General features: G+C 47.7%; 1 protein-coding gene across 3 annotated transcripts in view; it reads right to left on the reverse strand.

Moving 5' to 3' along the window:
* Positions 1–7,848: 7,848 nt before the first annotated feature.
* FBP1 (fructose-bisphosphatase 1) overlaps positions 7,849–17,491 on the reverse strand; it is a 35,119-nt gene continuing 25,476 nt past the window's right edge. For 2 of the 3 annotated variants that reach the window (XM_054502276.2, XM_054502277.2), the window contains 4 exons: positions 14,637–14,777; positions 11,543–11,680; positions 10,189–10,308; positions 7,875–8,288 (listed from right to left, as the gene is read on the reverse strand). In XM_054502276.2, the coding sequence (XP_054358251.1) occupies positions 8,097–8,288; positions 10,189–10,308; positions 11,543–11,680; positions 14,637–14,777 (591 nt within the window). In that variant the 3' untranslated portion in view covers positions 7,875–8,096. Of the gene's footprint in view, positions 8,289–10,188; positions 10,309–11,542; positions 11,681–14,636; positions 14,778–17,491 lie in introns of all 3 variants that reach the window. The other variant, XM_054502275.1, reaches the window with a different exon arrangement.

A 17,491-nucleotide genomic window follows, 5' to 3' on the forward strand; every position in this document is an offset into this window, starting at 1 on the left:
CTCATAGACCAGGAGTACACTAGGAGGCGGTGGCTGGTGTTCATTCAGCTGTTCTTGGTTCCACTGGGACCCTTCTCTGTCTCGTCTCTGTCATCCTTGGTCGGCTGGATTGTGCCCCTTGCTTGGCATCCTGTGGGCACAAAATGTCACTGCAGTTCTGAACATCTGGCCCACGTTGAAGATGCAAAGAGGGGAGCAAGGGCAGCTCCAACCACATCAGTTCCCTTTTATTAAGAAAGAACAGTTTCGCCAGAACCCATCCTCCCACCCCCATAGATGTCCCTGTGCACAGCGTCTGCCAGATCAGGGTTGTGTGGTGATGCCTGCAGCGGGAGCTGGGCGCTGGCATTGGATCAACCAAACTGGTTGAGGAGGGCAACCAAGTGGTTGAGATGGGCATTGGTGCTCACAATTTATGTGGAAACTTTCAGATAAAATTAAGATCTACCAGTAGATCTTAATATGCAGGTTTAAGATCCCAAATATATATATGTTATTTATATATTTTTTTAGTTCCAGAAAGCAAATATTATGGGAAGATGTCCAAGTCAGCACACAGAGGCTTGGTTCATTCCAGCGTGTGGACATTCAGATAATTTAGGTAAGTTTGCTCCTCAAATAGTAATGCAACAAACATCCTTATATTGGGGCAAGTGCTTCAGTAAGATACAACCCCAGAAGAGGAACTGCTATGTGACAAAGTTCTAATTCTTTTCGCGGGGTGGGGGAGGTCTATCTTCACACTTACCAAGAAACATGCTACCTCTTAATAGAACAAATACAGGATCCCATACCCTTTTTGTGATTTTCATTCAGTCTATTTCAACTTTCAACACTGAGGTGAATGGATAGATGACACCTCTATCTCAGTGTGTGGCACACATTAATCCACCCAATTATTTGATCCAGTGGTGCTATTTTTACAGACGAGGAAACTAGGGCTTCCTAGGGATAACACAGCTACTAGCTGGAATCTCAGCCCAGAGCTACCTGAGGCCAGTGTTCTTTCTCTTATGTGATACTTTCTCCCATTCTAGGATGCTCCTCCTCCCTAGATGACTGAGCACAACACACGACAATGCACATACGCCTGTTAACACAATTAGAACATAGAATAAGACATGAGCTTAGAATCGAGTTCTAACAAGAGAGATCACTATGTATAATAAAACAAGAATGTCTGCCTGGGTCAGACCAGAGTGTTGCTAAATCTATACCCAAAGGAAAGAAGGCTGGACCGGGAATCAAAGCCCTCTGGGACTCAGATGCCGCAATTTAAAAATGAGATCCAGCTGAGCGCAGTGGCTCACACCTGTAATCCCAGCACTTTGGGAGGCCAAGGCGGGGGGATCACTTGAGCCCAGGAGTTCAAGACCAGCCTGGCCAACATGGTGAAACCCCATCTCTATAAAAAATACAAAAATTAGCCGGTGTGATGGCGTGCATCTGTAGTCCCAGCTACTCAGGAGGCTGAGGTGGGAGGATCACTTCAACCTGGGAGGCAGAGGTTGCCGTGAGCCAAGATGGCACCACTGCACTGCAGCCTGGGTGACATTGAGAGTCTGTCTCAAAAAAAAAAAAAAATGGGATTAGACTTCATGATCCCTAACTGTATTATCTTCACTTAGTTTTAAAAACACACATTTTCGGCCGGGTGCAGTGACTCACGCCTGCAATCCCAGCACTTTGGGAGGCCAAGGCAGGCGGATCACGAGGTTAGGAGATTGAGACCATACTGGCTAACATGGAGAAACTCCGTCTCTACTAAAAATACAAAAAACTAGCTGGGCGTGGTGGTGTGCACCTGTAGTCCTAGCTCCTTGGGAGGCTGAGGCAGGAGAATTGCTTGAACCCGGGAGGCGGAGGTTGCAGTGAGCCGAGATCGCACCATTGCGCTCCAGCCTGGGCAACAGAGTAAGACTCTATCTCAAAAAAAAAAAAAAAGAAGAAGAAGAAGAAGAAAAGAAGAAACACATTATCACTGCTTCCAAGTGTTTCTGAATCCAAATGAAAAGTGGTTGCCTTCATTATTCAGAACAATACTGTCACATTGAGAAATATGCTGGGAAAAAAAGTTATTAGCAAGAGAGCCTTCTGCAATGGCTTCACTTCTGTCAGTTGCTAAGGGTAAGGTAAAGACATGGGTGTCGTTTCTAGCTCATGTTTCTTCTGGAAGGTGCTCCACTGCCAACATAATAATCAATCCAACTTCCCTATTGGAAGCTGGAGAAAGGGCCAATCCAGTGTGTTTTACTCTGTGTGTTCCTGTTTAATGAAAGACTCATCTAAATAGAGACACCACTTTGTATTAATCCGTTCACCCCGTCTGACATTCAGTATCAGTTTAATAATAATAATAAGCTAATAACAGGAGTTATCATCTTTTGGGTAAGAACATTTTAATTTTGATATCATGAGGATCCAACTTGGAAAACTCTCCCTTTCCCAAGAGCTCCGGGAATTGTGAAAACTGCAGAATGGACCTTTCCTTGATCCTAACACGTCATGTTGCCATTAACAAATAAGCTTTGCCTTTCACATGGGGAAACCAATGATGATTCCTTTGACATCATTACAGAAACAGAGTGGCTGGATCTTCCAAGTTCTGGTCCAGTAAATGACTGCAAGATGAAGACAGAGGCCTGGTTGATTAGTTTTCAGGTTTCGTTTTGAAGCTAATGTTGTTATCTGATTAAGAAGGTCTCCGGCTGGGCACAGTGGCTCACACCTGTAATCCCAGCACTTTGGGAGGCCGAGGCAGGCAGATCACAAGGTTGGGAGATCGAGACCACCCTGGCTAACATGCATCTCTACTAAAAACACAGAAAAAAATTAGCCGGGCGTGGTGGCGGGCGCCTGTAGTCCCAGCTACTCAGGAGGCTGAGGCAGGAGAATGCCGTGAACCCAGGAGGCAGAGCTTGCAGTGAGCTGAGATTGTGCCACTGCACTCCAGCCTGGGCAACAGAATGAGACTCCGTCTCAAAAAAAAAAAAGAAGGTTTCCCCTGTGATGGTGCAAAACAATGCTGAAAATGTGTATTCACACAAAAACCCACACACAGATATTTATAGCAGTTCTAGTTAAACTAGAAACTGCAAACACCCAAAATCTCCTCAACAGTGAATGGGTAAACACACTGGGAGAGCCATACAATGGAATACTATTTTTTTTTGAGGCGGAGTCTCGCTCTGTTGCCCAGGCTGGGGTGCAGTGGCGTGATCTCAGCCTCCCGGGTTCACGCCATTCTCCTGCCTCAGCCTCCTGAGTAGCTGGGACAGCAGGCACCTGCCACCACGCCTGGCTAATTTTGTTTTTGTATTTTTAGTAGAGACAGGGTTTCACCGTATTAGCCAGGATGGTCTCAATCTCCTGACCTCGTGATCCGCCCGCCTCAGCCTCCCAAAGTGCTGGGATTACAGGCGTAAGCCACCGCGCCCGGCCACAATGGAATACTATTAACAACACAAACACTAGTGTCACGTGTGGCACTTAGGCGAGTCTCAGAGGCACTGTGCTGAGTGACAGCAGTGGTCTCCAGCGAGTATCTACAGTCTGATTCCATTTGTAGGGGACTCTCCAGAATGCAAACCTGCGGAGACAGATAACTCTCATGGCTGCCAGGGGTAGGGGTGTGGGAAGGGGACAGGGCAATGTGGGTTTGCATGATAGAACAGTTCTAGACCCCAATTATAGTCATAATCCCAATTTCAAATTTTGCAAACTGAAATTCTGTACCCATTAAACAAGAACTCCCCATTCCCCCTCCCAACACCTAATCCCTGGCACCCGCCATTCTGCTGTCTCTATGAATTTGGCCACACTGGGTCCCTCATAGAAATGAACCATACTGTATCTGTCCTGCTGCAACTGGCTTATTTCACTCAGCACAATGTCCTCACCATCCCCGCATGCTGTGGCATGGGTCAGAGTTCCCTCCTCTCTGAGGCGCAACAGCATTCCCTGGTATGGACGCACCACAGTCTGTTCACCCATTCATCCTCTATGGCCGCTTGGGTTGCCTCCACCTCTGGGCTAGTGTGAGTAATGCTGCCATGAGCACAGTGTGCAAACATCTGTTCAAGGCCCTGCTTTTGATTCTCTTGGGGATGTGCCCAGAGGTGGACCTGCAGGATCATATGGTAATTGTATGTCTAATTTCTGGAGGAACTGCTGCACCATTTTCCACGGCGGCTGCACCATTTCATAGTCCCCAGCAGTGAGCAAGGGTCCCAGGGTCTCCACCTTATTCCCAGCACTTGTTATTTTCTGTTTGTTTGTTTTTACCGTAGCCATCCTAATGGGTGTGAGGTGGTATCTCACTGTGGCTTACAGTAGTTGCATCTTCCTAATGATTAGTGATGTTGAGCAGTTGCTTATTGGCCACTCCTGTAATTATTTTTATTATGCTTTTTGTTTTTTTGTTTTGTTTTTTGAGACAGTCTCGCTGTGTTGCCCAGACTGGAGTGCCGTGGCACGATCTCAGCTCACTGCAACCTCCATCTTCCAGGTTCAAGTGATTCTCCTGCCTCAGCCTCCCGAGTAGCTGGGACTACAGGCACGCACCACCATGCCTGGCTACCTTTTGTATTTTTAGTAGAGATGGGGTTTCACCATATTGGGCAGGCTGGTCTCAAACTCCTGACCTGAGGTGATCTGCCTGTCTTGGCCTCCCAAAGTACTGGGATTACAGGCGTGAGCCACTGTGCTCGGCTTATTATGTTTTATTAACATATCTGTTCACAACAGACTGGAAGTGAAACAAACAAGCCAGTGTTATGAGCAGATCTCTGGAGAGGCGCTGGTTGTCCGGCACTGTGGGTGTTAAGGATGAGCAGAAGCCTGGATAATTTGGGGATCAGGAGGGAGGGGGATTGGCCAGTGCCATTTATAAGTCAGCTCCCCCCGTAAAGGGATCCAAGGGAGGGCCTGCTATTTCTGCCACCCTCCAGCCCAGGCTGGCACCTGTGCAGCTGTCATGCCCCTTTCAGCTACATTTAAATGTTGGAAGTTCGAGTTACCTACATGATCTGAAATTGCAGCTGGTGACCTTTCAGCAAATGCCAAAGTTCTTTCAGGGCACACAACAGCGTGGACGCACGGGGCATCTGGAAGGCCCAGAGGAAGGGGGGGCAGCGTCCAGTTCACGCTTTTTTCAGCGCCACTGATGCATTGGTGACCACAGAGCTATTTATGGGCTTGCTGTGCTTGGTGAAAGGTCCTCACAGGCCTGGGCGGAAGTAGTAAGGACAAACAGAGTCTCTGAACAGTAAGGCAGTCTTAGGGCAGTTCATAGGGCGGGGCCCTCACCTGCAGGCTAGGATCTGGGCTGTGACTCTACAGTACTAGCTGAGGGCATATTCTCTGTTAGCAAAACTCTGTTAGAATGCCTTCCATGCCCCGTCTCCAGTGATCCCAACAAACGCTCTTTCATGAAACCTCAGCATTTCTGCTTCCAGCACAGCAGACCCTTTAGGGTATCTGCTCAGCCCACGATCCCCATCTTAGAGAGAAGTGTACCCTGCCCATAAAAAGAAAACCCAAGGCCACGTTTGTCTTATATGACCCGGGTCTATGGCTGCAGCTAACTGGACACAAGCTAAGACAGTCAGGTTTTTTTCTCCAGGGAACTTGGTGTGAGACATGGAGACACAGTGGATTGGCTGACAATGCCAGGACGGACTAAGGGTGTGTCCTCGGGGTTAGGAAAGCAGTGGGTGCTGGGTTTCATGAGAGTCCCCTGAAGCTTTCCAACAAATTGCCTTTCTGCTTTAGCAGAATAGATGGGTTTCTGTTACCTACGATGAAAATGGCCTTGACTACAATAGATATTACAATTAACATTTTGCAAATGAAGAAAGGGAGACTCAGAGAGGTTAAAAATATTGCCAAGCTTGGTCTAGTCTAGTCAGGATAGCCTATGTTATGGTGCAGCAACAAATAAACCTGAAATCCCCACAGCTTAGCACAGCAAAGGTTTGTCTCTCCTTCTGGTCCCAGGCTGACATCGACAGGGCGGTGGCTCAGGCCTCCAGGCTCCTGCCATGTCATGAACCTGTACAAAAATGCACGGCTTCAGAGGAGGACCCACCCTAATGTAGGTAATCTAGGCTCATCTCATCTTAATCCTTACTTTAATTACATCTGCAAAGACCCTCATTCTTTTTTTTTTTTTTTTTTTTTTTTTTTTTTAGACGAGTCTCGCTCTGTCACCCAGGGTGGAGTGCAGTGGTGTGATCTCGGCTCACTGCAAGCTCTGCCTCCTGGGTTCACGCCATTCTCCTGCCTTAGCCTCCCAAGTAGCTGGGACTACAGGTGCCCGCCACTACGCCTGGCTATTTTTTGTATTTTTAGTAGAGACGGGGTTTCACTGTGTTAGCCAGGATGGTCTCGATCTCCTGACCTTGTGATCCACCCGCTTCAGCCTCCCAAAGTGCTGGGATTACAGGCGTAGTGAGCCACTACACCCTGATATATATGTATACATCAGGAAAAGGCTCCCAGACCATATGTCTCTCCCTTCATGCTTTGAGAACCAGATGCCAGCTGAGTTACAAGTTTAAAACTCAACCGGTGCTTTGTGCGTCAGGGAACTTTCCCAGAGGGCAGCCCCAGCTGGAGTGGAGAAATACTGGCTTTGAGTCTGTCTGGTCAGTGGACAGAAGCAGATCCAATGCTCAAGATCACAGTTTCCTGCTGGGAAAATGTGAAATGAATGGGGAGTGTTTGGAGGGGAAGAAGAAGGACTCGCATAGACACCTGTTTTCAGTTCCCAAGTGGAATCATATGGATAGATCCATTTTATATCTAGAGCTCAAGGAGGGCCACAGGTGTTACTTAGTGCCTGACAGAGCTTGCCACGATCTTGGACTCTGGTCCAGTAAGACCAGGGTTAGCAGAGGGAGAAACTGTTTCTATAGAGTGTTTAGTGAGAATCCTGCTTGCTTGCAACAAACTGCATTTCCTTAAACCCTGTTCTTGTAGTGAATCCTTTTTCTTATGGTAACTAGACTGTAGGAACTATTAGGCTTTGTGAGTTAAGTGCCGTGCTTTTATAGAAAAATCACCACTGGGTGGCCGGGCGCAGTGGCTCATACCTGTAATCCCAGCACTTTGGGAGGCTGAGGCGGGCAGATCATGAGGTCAGGAGTTTGAGAACAGCCTGGCCAATATGGCGAAACCCCGTCTCTACTAAAAATACAAAAACTAGCTGGGTGTGGTGATGGGTGCCTGTAATCCCAGCTACTCGGGAGGCTGAGGCAGGAGAATCGCTTGAACCCGGGAGGCAGAGGTTGCAGTGAGCCGAGATTGCGCCACTGCACTCCAGCCTGGGAGACAGAGTGAGACTCTGCCTCAAAAAAAAAAAAAAAAGAAAAGAAAAATTACCACTGGGTAACATGTACACCTTCACTTGGGATTCAGATGGTTACATCCATGTTTGGGAGGCCAGAGGGTCACATGCAGGTACCACCATTAAGCCATTAGCTCCCCCCATTTCTAGGAGGGCGTGAGTCGCCATGTTCAGGCTGCATGGTTCCTCAGCTGCAATCCTGAACAAGGCTGAGGAATGATGGGCCAGGCCTGAACGGGACGACATGAAGGAGAGGCCGTATGCTGGCTCACAGTGGCCAGGCTGCCTGCATTCAGGTCCCCACTCTGCCACTCATCAGCTGGAAGCCTTGAGCCAATTACTTCACCTCTCCTCGTCCATTTTGTCATCTATAAAACAGATTATTCAGAGTATCTGATTCACTGGGTTATTGTGAAGATTAAATGAGTTATCTAATGTTATATGCATCAGCAGTTATTATTGTCATCATCATTATTATTTGACACAAAGCAAGGGAGACTTTTTTTTTAAGGAGGAATAAGTTTATTTCTCCTCCATCCACTCAAAATATATCTTAACACCAGTGGCGTTATGGAGACAGCATTTGGTTAGGTAGTGCCAAGCATTCTACAGCATTTGATGGTGGAAATAGTCATGCTTTTTATTTCTGCTCTCTAGGAATGTAAGGTGCACAGCAGGTCAGGGTACTGCTGTGTGAGACAAAAGGTCCAGGTAGAGGCAGTTCTCCGGATGCAGGCAGGGCAGGTGCTCACTGGGCAGAGTGCTTCTCATACACCTTTAGGAACTCGAGCACGTCGTCGGGGGACCCCAAGATCACCGGCGCCCTCTGGTGAATGTCTGTGGGAATGACATCTAACACAGCCTCCTTCCCAGTGGTGGCCATTCCCCCAGCCTTCTCCATGACGTAGGCCATGGGGTTGCATTCGTACAGCAGTCTCAGCTGGAAAACAAGACCGGGGAGCGGGCTCCTTGTATCAGAAGGTATTGCATAAAAAAGGGACTTTTCTGCAGCAGAACATGCAGAGCTGGTGGGAGTTTCCAAGGGAATGAAGACTGTATTTTTCCTTCCTGTGAGGCTGTAAAAGTTTCCTCCCACCCCAGGTTGCATCTGAGACAAAACAGTTAACCATTTGGTTAAATTCAACCATTCATCAAGCCAGTGCCAGCAATAGATTACCTGATGCAAATGTGAGATAGACCACCTGCATACCGGACAGAATGACATTTTGGCAGAAGCGATCATTGCCTTCTCTTTATAGCATGGAAACTGGACTTAATGAGTGATTCTGTGTGTGCTGGATGGAGCTTCGCCTATTCTAAAAGCAGTAAAAAAAATCCATGGTGGTGTCTGGCTGCAGACATCTGGAAAGCAGACCGGCTCCTCCAAACAGTGTGATATTGTTTGCAACTCTGTGTGCATTCCTTTTACGATTCTCCGAAGGCTTTTGGGTTGGAATTCAGTGTATTATACGTCTTGGCATTCACTTTTAAATATTAACTTTTTAATTGTATGCCTTTTCATGTAGTCTGCCTACTGAGCGAGTGACAGCTTTCTGCAGGTGTTTCCTGAGTCTATTTCCACATAGGTGTCATGGCTAGTTTTGAAAAACCAAAAAAAAAAAAAAAAAGAAGGAGCCTCAATATTTGTGTTCAGGAACAATTTCGGGGGACTTTAGAGAAAAGTGCTGGAAAGCAGGCTAACCACACAGGTTGAGATGCCCGAGGCAGCTACAGCTGGATGATGGTTTCAGTAAATAGAAATGTCTTCATTCTGGATGCCACATGTTGCAAACAGACCCAAATACATCCAAACACACAGGTTTTGTGTTTAAGGGAACTGTTGTTCCTGTTCTCCTCTTGCATTTAGAAAAAAAAAAAAAAGGTAGCCACGCGTGGTGGCTCATGCCTGTAATCCCAGCACTTTGGGAGGCTGAGGCGGGTGGATCACTTGAGGTCAGAAGTTCAGGACCAGCCTGGTCAACATGGTGAAACCCCGTCTCTACTAAAAATATAAAAATTAGTCGGGCGTGGAGGTGGGCACCTGTAATCCCAGCTACTTAGAACGCTGAGGCAGGAGAATCACTTGAACCCAGGAGGCGGAGGTTGCAGTGAGCTCAGATCGCGCCACTGCACTCCAGCCTGGGCGACGAGTAAGACTCTGCCTAAAAAGCCATCTGTCCACTGGGAAAACATAAGAAGGACACAATACTTGGGAAGGAAGCACACTGTCACCCTGGCAGAAGGAAAGCAGGGCAGCTCTGAGCGAGCGTGAGGGAGCACAGCCACCCTACAGCCTGCTGGGAACACCGTGGGCTTGGACTAGTGAGTCGGTGGTGACGGCTCACCTGAAAAGCTCCAGGTTTCCCCAGAGATTCTTTCCTCCTCTAAAAGGTATTGTTTTCCCAGTAGTGGATGTTGACTCACTAGTTACCTCTGTTTTACACCTTTTGAAAGCAATCAGAGAAGACTTCTACTGAGGATACACATTTGATTCGCTGCCTTGGAAGTGAGGCTGGGTTGTTTCATTTAACTTTATGAGTGGAATTCATTTTGCCCCAGCCAAGCCCTGTATCCACTGGAAGCCCTAAGGACTTTCAGTCCTCGTCCTGACCATTCATTCTCTTTTGCCATAGCACTGGAAGGGCTCTCAAGAGACTATTTTTATCTTTAGTTGATATCATCTGGCTTTACCTTTAATCCACAAAAGAATATGCCACAGACACACGTAGCAACCTAGCATGGAGCGTAATAGCTAGCAAAACCTTTCTTCTTCCTAAACTAAATCGCATGGGCTGCAAGTGAAGTCTGCTCCTCACTCCCTCTCCAGGGGACATCCTTACCTTTCCATTGGGGCTCTTCTTGTTAGCAGGGTACAGAAATATCCCTCCGTAGACCAGAGTGCGGTGAACATCAGCCACCATGGAGCCCACATACCGGGCCCCATAGGGAGCTGAATTATCCTGCAAGTTAAGACCAGCAAGAATTAGGGTTGCCGAAAATAAGAAAGAGAGTTTTCTTGGTGTCTCCTAAGTTTCTTTGATTCCACATCCATTCACCGAGCACCTACAAGGTATGTATTTGGGGCTGTGCTAAAAAATGTGGTGAGAATCCTGTTCCCAATACATAGAAAACGGAGAAATGGAGACAGCCTCTCATCATCTCACAATAGGTCAGATTACCCACAGAAGCCCCAACGAGGGTATGGTTGATTCTGGCTATGGGGCTGAGGCAGGCATTACAAAAACTGTACCATTTAATAACACCTTAAAAGCTGAGAAAGTTTGTTACCAAGCTAAGGAACCAGACAGGGGTGGGAGGCAGTGTGTAATTTACAGGAGAGGAAACTGCACAAGTGCCTGCTTAGCAATGTGGAGAGGGATATGGGCCTAGAGGAGGAGCCTGCGGGACTCCGGTGTGCGTGTGCGGAGGTTGGGGGCAGGAGGGGAATCCAGGATAAGGTGAAAGGAGAGATGAGTAAGCTGGAGAGAGAGCCTGGGGCAGATCTGAGGCTCCTTGAACGTCCTGCAAACATTTGAGCTTCATCTCTAGCAAACAGCAGCCATCGATGGCTTTTAAACAAAGAAAGGACAAAATCATCCATATAGAGCAAGCTCCACACTCAGCCATTTCTTCTCTTCATATTCACTAGCTTGTAACCTCTTTAGGGAGATGTCACGATGGGCACTCTCAGTCTCGAGATAACTGATAGATGCACCTCGGGCAGGCCTAGCAAGGGGCAGACACCACTTGGCAGGCATTTGAGTGGGGGAACCACATTTCATCCCATCTGGGACCATGGACCCCAGAAGGGAAGATGTTTTACTGCCATGAATTCATTCATTTGGTTAACTTTATTATCCTAATTTTCTTCTGCCAAGGGAAAGTAGCAAAGGCTGACATGGAGACTGATTTTTGATGTCTCAAGGTGAGAATTCCAGTCCCCAGTACTGAGGTGAGAACTTCATCGTGGGCTCAGTGTAGACGGAAGCCCAATCCACTCCATCCCTGCTTCCTTTCACCTTTAGGGTAAGTCATCGACCAACAGATTTCCACACTGCTCAGGAGCCCCACATGAGGTCCAAGGCCCTCAATCCCAAGGATCCCTTTCATCTCCGAGGGATGCCCCTGCCTCCAGAACGGCCTCTGGTGCCTGATGCCCAGACCCTGCACCACCCTCCCCGGGCCCTCACTTACTGGGGGGAACTTCTTCCTCTGGATGTACTCAGTGACGGCAGGGTCAAAGTCCTTGGCGTAGCCCTCGTTAAGGCTGTAGATTTTACCTTTCTTTTTTATCTTCACATCCTTGTCCACCAAAATGAACTCCCCGATGGCCTTTTTAGAGAAGGAAGGAAAGGTGGAGAGATGACGAGCGCATTGGGTCCCCCAGGCCTGGATGAAGCGAGTGATGGGCTGGGCTACGCTGGGCTGGGGTCGGGGCGCACGGGCACCACTCATCCTGGGGCCCCGCGACACCTGCCAGGCTCTCTGGGAACTGTGAATGGGGTGAGGGGAGGCAAGACAACGCTGCAGAAGCCATCAGGGTGATAACAGAGACTTTCGACTTTGTTTGCAAATGATTTCAGTCAAACAAGAAAGAAACCACACAAAAATAGGGAGAGCAGACTTGTGAAACAACTGCTAAGCCTGCAAGAGTAAGAACCGTGTGTCCAAAGCAATATAAGATGTGTATGCCTTTACCAAACAGGAAAAAGGGTTGGTTCAGGCGGGAGGTGGGCTCTCAGGAGAGACGGGCCACCGCAGGATCAGTCCCTGAGTTACATCCAAGTGCTCAGCGCTGTTCTCGGCTTTACATTTCTACCTTGATGGGAGTTCTCCTTTCTGGGCATTGTTATAGAACAAAATAGAACCCTGAGTTTTGAGTCTGGCGTACTTAACTTCTGACGCCTTTGCTCGCTGGCGTGTGAGGTTTTTCTCAGACTGCCTCTTCCCACATAGCCCAGGGTTAAGCTTATGCCTTTAAGCTTTAGGCTCTTCAAAGGAGATTTGAATTTGGGGGAAAAGTGTTGCAGAAGTCCTATTGCTCCGGATTGAGGATTGTTATGGGTTCCTGTGTGTTTTTGGCAAGAGGGTGATCGAGGCTCTGCCCATTTAGGAGGGGCTTGACGTTGACACGAGAGTTGAAAAGAAAAAAGGTCCACCAACACCTCTCTACCTAGCCATTTATTCCACAGCAGAAATTGGTTCCTACCCACATGAAGTACGTTGAAACCAGACAGACAGGGAGGAAGAGAGGGGAGAATTCACAGTGGCCATTGAAAGGTGTCACTGGAAGTGATTCTTCTTTCTTACTTTTATGCCTTTTTTAATATTTTCAAAATTTTTGACCACAAGTATACCAGAATATTCTTTTATCGTTGGTAGAAAAATAAATAAATAAATGTCTTTCAAGAAACTATATAGAAAAGAAAGCCATCTCACAACAGATGCAGGGTGCAGAGTGCAGGGCCCAGCCAGACCGTCCGTGGTGCAAAGGAGGGAAGTCTGTGTACGGAGACAAAGCATAAAAGCTCCCAGAAAGTTGAAGCCGCTAGAAACCCAGGTACAGCTGTAGCAGTGTTTTCAGCAGAAACCATCAGCCTGGCTTTGCAGCAAGCCCAAACAAAGAGGAAGCACTTAGCATCTCCCTGGCGGGAGGCTCAGCCCCGTCAGGCACAGCAGGCAGAAGGACTGGAATCAAATCCCAGCAGTCCTGCATTGCACTTCCAAACATTTAGGACTGAGGAGGGCAAAAGACTCAAACACACAGAAACTTCCCTACAGGGATGCTCGCCTGCAATCTGGAAACAAGAAGGGATTTAATGTTTTCTCTGCTTCCACCAACTCAAAGTTAACAAGAGAAGGCACCAGAAGAATGGGAAGCAGTCAGGGCCTGGCAAATCACCGTCAGCAAACATCAGTGGTGCCCGAAATTGCATCCTGGGTTCAGGTGGAACTTTGCTCTGGTTCTGCCACTAACTCCCCCACCCCACCCCTACTCAGGTCACCACATTTGGAGACTTTAGTACTATTACTCTACCCTTGTTTATTTTTTAAGTGCCCATGCTTCCAAGGAAGTGAAAGTTCACTTCCCTGACAGCCTGGGGCAAAGGCAGCCTGTGTTGAGTTAGCCTTCTTGCCACACACAGACCCGGCCTCACCTCCAGCAGCCTATCTCCCATAGAAGGTTCCTGTTCCCTGTCTGTTCCTGGGGTTCAGTTTGCCAGCAAAAAGCACTTTATACATAGTTCACTAATGTCATAAGAGGACATCTCTAAAAGTTAAAAAAGTTGGCCAGGCATGGTGGTTCATGCCTGTAATCCCAGCACTTTGGGAGGCTGAGGCAGGCAGACCACCTGAGGTTAGGAGTTCGCGACCAGCCTGACCAACATGGCGAAACCCCGTCTCTACTAAAAATACAAGTGTGGTGGCGGGCACCTGTAGTCCCAGCTACTCAGGAGCTGAGGCAGGAGAATCGCTCGAACCCAGGAGGCAGAGCTTGCAGTGAGCCAAGATCACGCCACTGCACTCCAGCCTGGGAGACAGGGCAAGACTACATCTCAGAAAAAAAAAAAAAAAAAAGAAAGAAAGACTGCACCAGTTAACTGAAGGTTTGTGTAAATGTACACGAATAAATGTGGGAGCTATTTTTGAAGAAGCAATGTCGTCCACTGCTTCAGTTGGCACACCCATTCATCTCAGGAAAACAGCCTTTTGGTGACTAAAGTAGAAAAGCTAGAAATGGATACAGTTTATGGCAAACAGAATATCTACAGCCCCATCCAGTCCATAAATGCATTTTAGTTGGCCAGCATAGTGTTGTACACATGCAGAAACATTATGTTTTTTAAAATCCAGTGTTTCTTGAACCATTAATAGAAGCCTTGGCAAGGCGGGCCCCCTCTTCCCAATTGTAATTGCTGGAACTCTTCAGTTCACCCCAGTTCCACCCTTGCCCCCCGGCCCTCCATCCCCAGCACACTTCATCATCCCTATGGCCTGCCTGGACTGGAGGCATTTGGGTCATTTGAGTAACAGCTGCTCTGAGGAATTCACATTGGAACAAAGACCCCTTCTTGCGCTCTGAGATGCCATTTCTCACCTCCATAGTCTGCTCGGGAGGCATACACTGTCTCTCGGTCTCCTGCCCCCTTCCCACCACACATCATCATCTCTGTCCCTCCATGGGCGTCATCTTCCACCTCCACATACCCCTGCCAATCCCCCACACATAGCATTCATTTGCTCACAGACACCAGCCAAGCCCCCAGCCTCCTGTGAGGTCTCTCACCGGGTCCAGCATGAAGCAGTTGACCCCACAGTCCATGGCAAGGACCAGCATGGTGGCACTGCCATACAGTGCGTAGCCGGCTGCCACCAGGTTCCGGCCTGGTTGCAGAGCATCCTTCTCAGAAGGCTCATCAGTTGATTTCTAGAGCAAGAAAGAAATCAAAGAATGTTTTTGTTTTGTTTTGTGATTCTTTTTTACAGTTCAACCATTAACAGGAGGCACTCTCAAGGTGCTCTTCTAATGAAATAGGGCATCTTCCCAGAGGGGCCTTCCCCTACACACCAGCAATATCCTGATTAGATTACCATGGCAGCCTTCCCACCAGAACCCAGATTTCCTGCATCTGGATCCCTCTTTCCAATTAGGGCCCTCCTCCAATTTTTCTAATGTGATATTCCCTCATCTCTCCACTATCAGTTCCAAAAAAGAGCATGCCTTCTTGCCAGCTCCCACTAATTTAATCTTATTATGGGCATCTATCTCTTTCACCTGCCTACTCCATCTTTATTTAAACAAATTAACACTGGGCTGCAGGGCAGCCAGTCTGGGGAGGAAATTGGTTTTGTGAGCTCTTGCCGCTGCAGCCCATACTCTGCTGAGCATGTGGTCTATATCACTCACACGTCAGGGAAATTCTCAGAAACGCAGGAACTCAGAATATCTCCCCAGAGTCATTACGGGGTAGAGCAGATGCTGTCCAATGTTTTAACCGTGATGCACAGGAAGAAGCACATTTTACATCACAAACCAGTGCCCCCACACACACACCAAAAAGTTACCAAAATAATACCTACACTTAGAACGTGGCATGTGCTGTAATCCATTTTTTCATTAAAAACACAGCCCACTGGGTCATGTGGTCCAGAGTTTTTCTAACATTAGGGAAGGGAGCCCCTTAAGGAGACAGCTCCTAACCACTGATTTCTTACTATTAATGATTTTCTTCTTTTTTTTTTTTTTTTTTTGACACGGAGTCTCACTCTGTCGCCCAGGCTGGAGTGCAGTGGTGCTATCTCCGCTCACTGCAAGCTCCGCCTCGCGGGTTCACACCATTCTCCTGCCTCAGCCTCCTGAGTAGCTGGGACTACAGGCGCCTGCCACCACACCCACTAATTTTTTGTACTTTTAGTAGAGAGGGGGTTTCACCGTGTTAGCCAGGATGGCCTCTATTTCCTGACCTCGTGACCCACCTGCCTCGGCCTCCCAAAGTGCTGGGATTACAGGTGTGAGCCACTGCGCCCAGCCTGATCTTCTTTATTAACACTGGATTGACCTCTTTCGTCATCAAGACAGCCCCAAACAAATCTTTCAGCTTAACTACTCTCTGCTTGAATTAAGCAGAAATAAAAATATGCAATTTCCTGAACTTCACTTATTCTTTTCCTAGATTCCTGCAGCTGAGCGTAAGCAGGGGCATCTGTATCACACAGCTGGAGAGGGAAGTCATCCCAGCAAAACATTCCAGGTAATTTCTTCCCATAACTTTCAAAACGGTGGCCCACAGACCACCTGCATTAGAATCACCTGGGATATTTATTAAAAATGCACATTCACAGCCGGGTGTCATGGCTCATCCCTATAATCCCAGCACTTTGGGAGGCTAAGGTAGGAGGATCATTTGAGGCAAGGAGTTTGAGACCAGTTTGTGCAACACAGGGAGACCCCATCTCTACAAAAAAAAATTTTTTTTTAATTAGCCAGGCATGGTGGCATGTGCCTGTGGCTACTAAGGAGGCTGAGGCAGGAGGATCACTTGAACCTGGGAGGTCGAGGCTCCAGTGAGCCATTATCATTCCACTGCACATGCCTGGGTGACAGAATGAGAACCTGCCTCTTTAAGAAAAAGAAAAGAAATGCATATTCTGGGGCTACAGCCTGGACACACTGTCAGATTTTCCATGGCGGGGCCTGAGAATCTACATTGCACTATGCAATGTGAAGGGGTGACCTTCACACTCAAGTGTAAGAACTTCACATTCAAGCGTAAGAACTACTCATATAAATGAGAAAACCACAAACCAGAAAACCACAAACCCATTTCTTTCCACCCCTTCCCTGCCCCTCCTAGTTTTCACCTGGGGAGGTGGTTAGTTAGCTGGTTGCACTGGGTTATTTGATTCAGTTTGGTTTGTATTCACCAGACAGTGCAGTGGAGCTAAACACAGACTAAACTTACAGGATCAAAACTTTGAGGGAATAATTCCAAGTTTTGCCAATGCACAACCTTGAAAAAGGAAATTAATGGCCTTTGTCAACATGCGCCGCCTGTCAGAGGCTCATTTTAACAATCACCAGCTTCCCTTGAAGCCAGGGACACAGTGGGTGGACTCAGGACTCTAACTCTCCTCTCCTTCCACTGCAGGCTTCAAGTAACCAGTTCTCTGCCAAGAAAGGCCCCCTTTCCCAGAGATTCACCTCGCCCAGAACCATCTGTGTCGGCCTGTGGCAAAGGTGCAAAAGTAAATAGCCCTTCCCTGACATATGGTCACCAAATGCTCTACACTTATACACTTCCTCGCACGGAATAAAAAATAGTAGTAATACTTGTCTATGCCCCACATACTCAAAACGAAGAGAAAATTATCCCACTGAGCCATGGATTTGGAGGAATTCTTTTCTAGCCCAGCCCCCAACTTTTTTTTTTTTTTTGGAGACAGAGTCTTGCTCTATCACCAGGCTGGAGTGCAGTGGCACAATCTTGGCTCACTACAACCTCCGCCTCCTGGGTTCAAGTGATTCTCCTGCCTCAGCCTCCCGAGTAGCTGGGATTACAGGCGCCCACCACCATGCCTGGCTAATTTTTTTATTTTTAGTAGAGATGGGGTTTCACCATGTTGGCCAAGATGGTTTCGAAC

The sequence above is a fragment of the Pongo pygmaeus genome, chromosome 13 (genome assembly GCF_028885625.2).
Source record: "Pongo pygmaeus isolate AG05252 chromosome 13, NHGRI_mPonPyg2-v2.0_pri, whole genome shotgun sequence".
Taxonomy (NCBI): domain Eukaryota; kingdom Metazoa; phylum Chordata; class Mammalia; order Primates; family Hominidae; genus Pongo; species Pongo pygmaeus.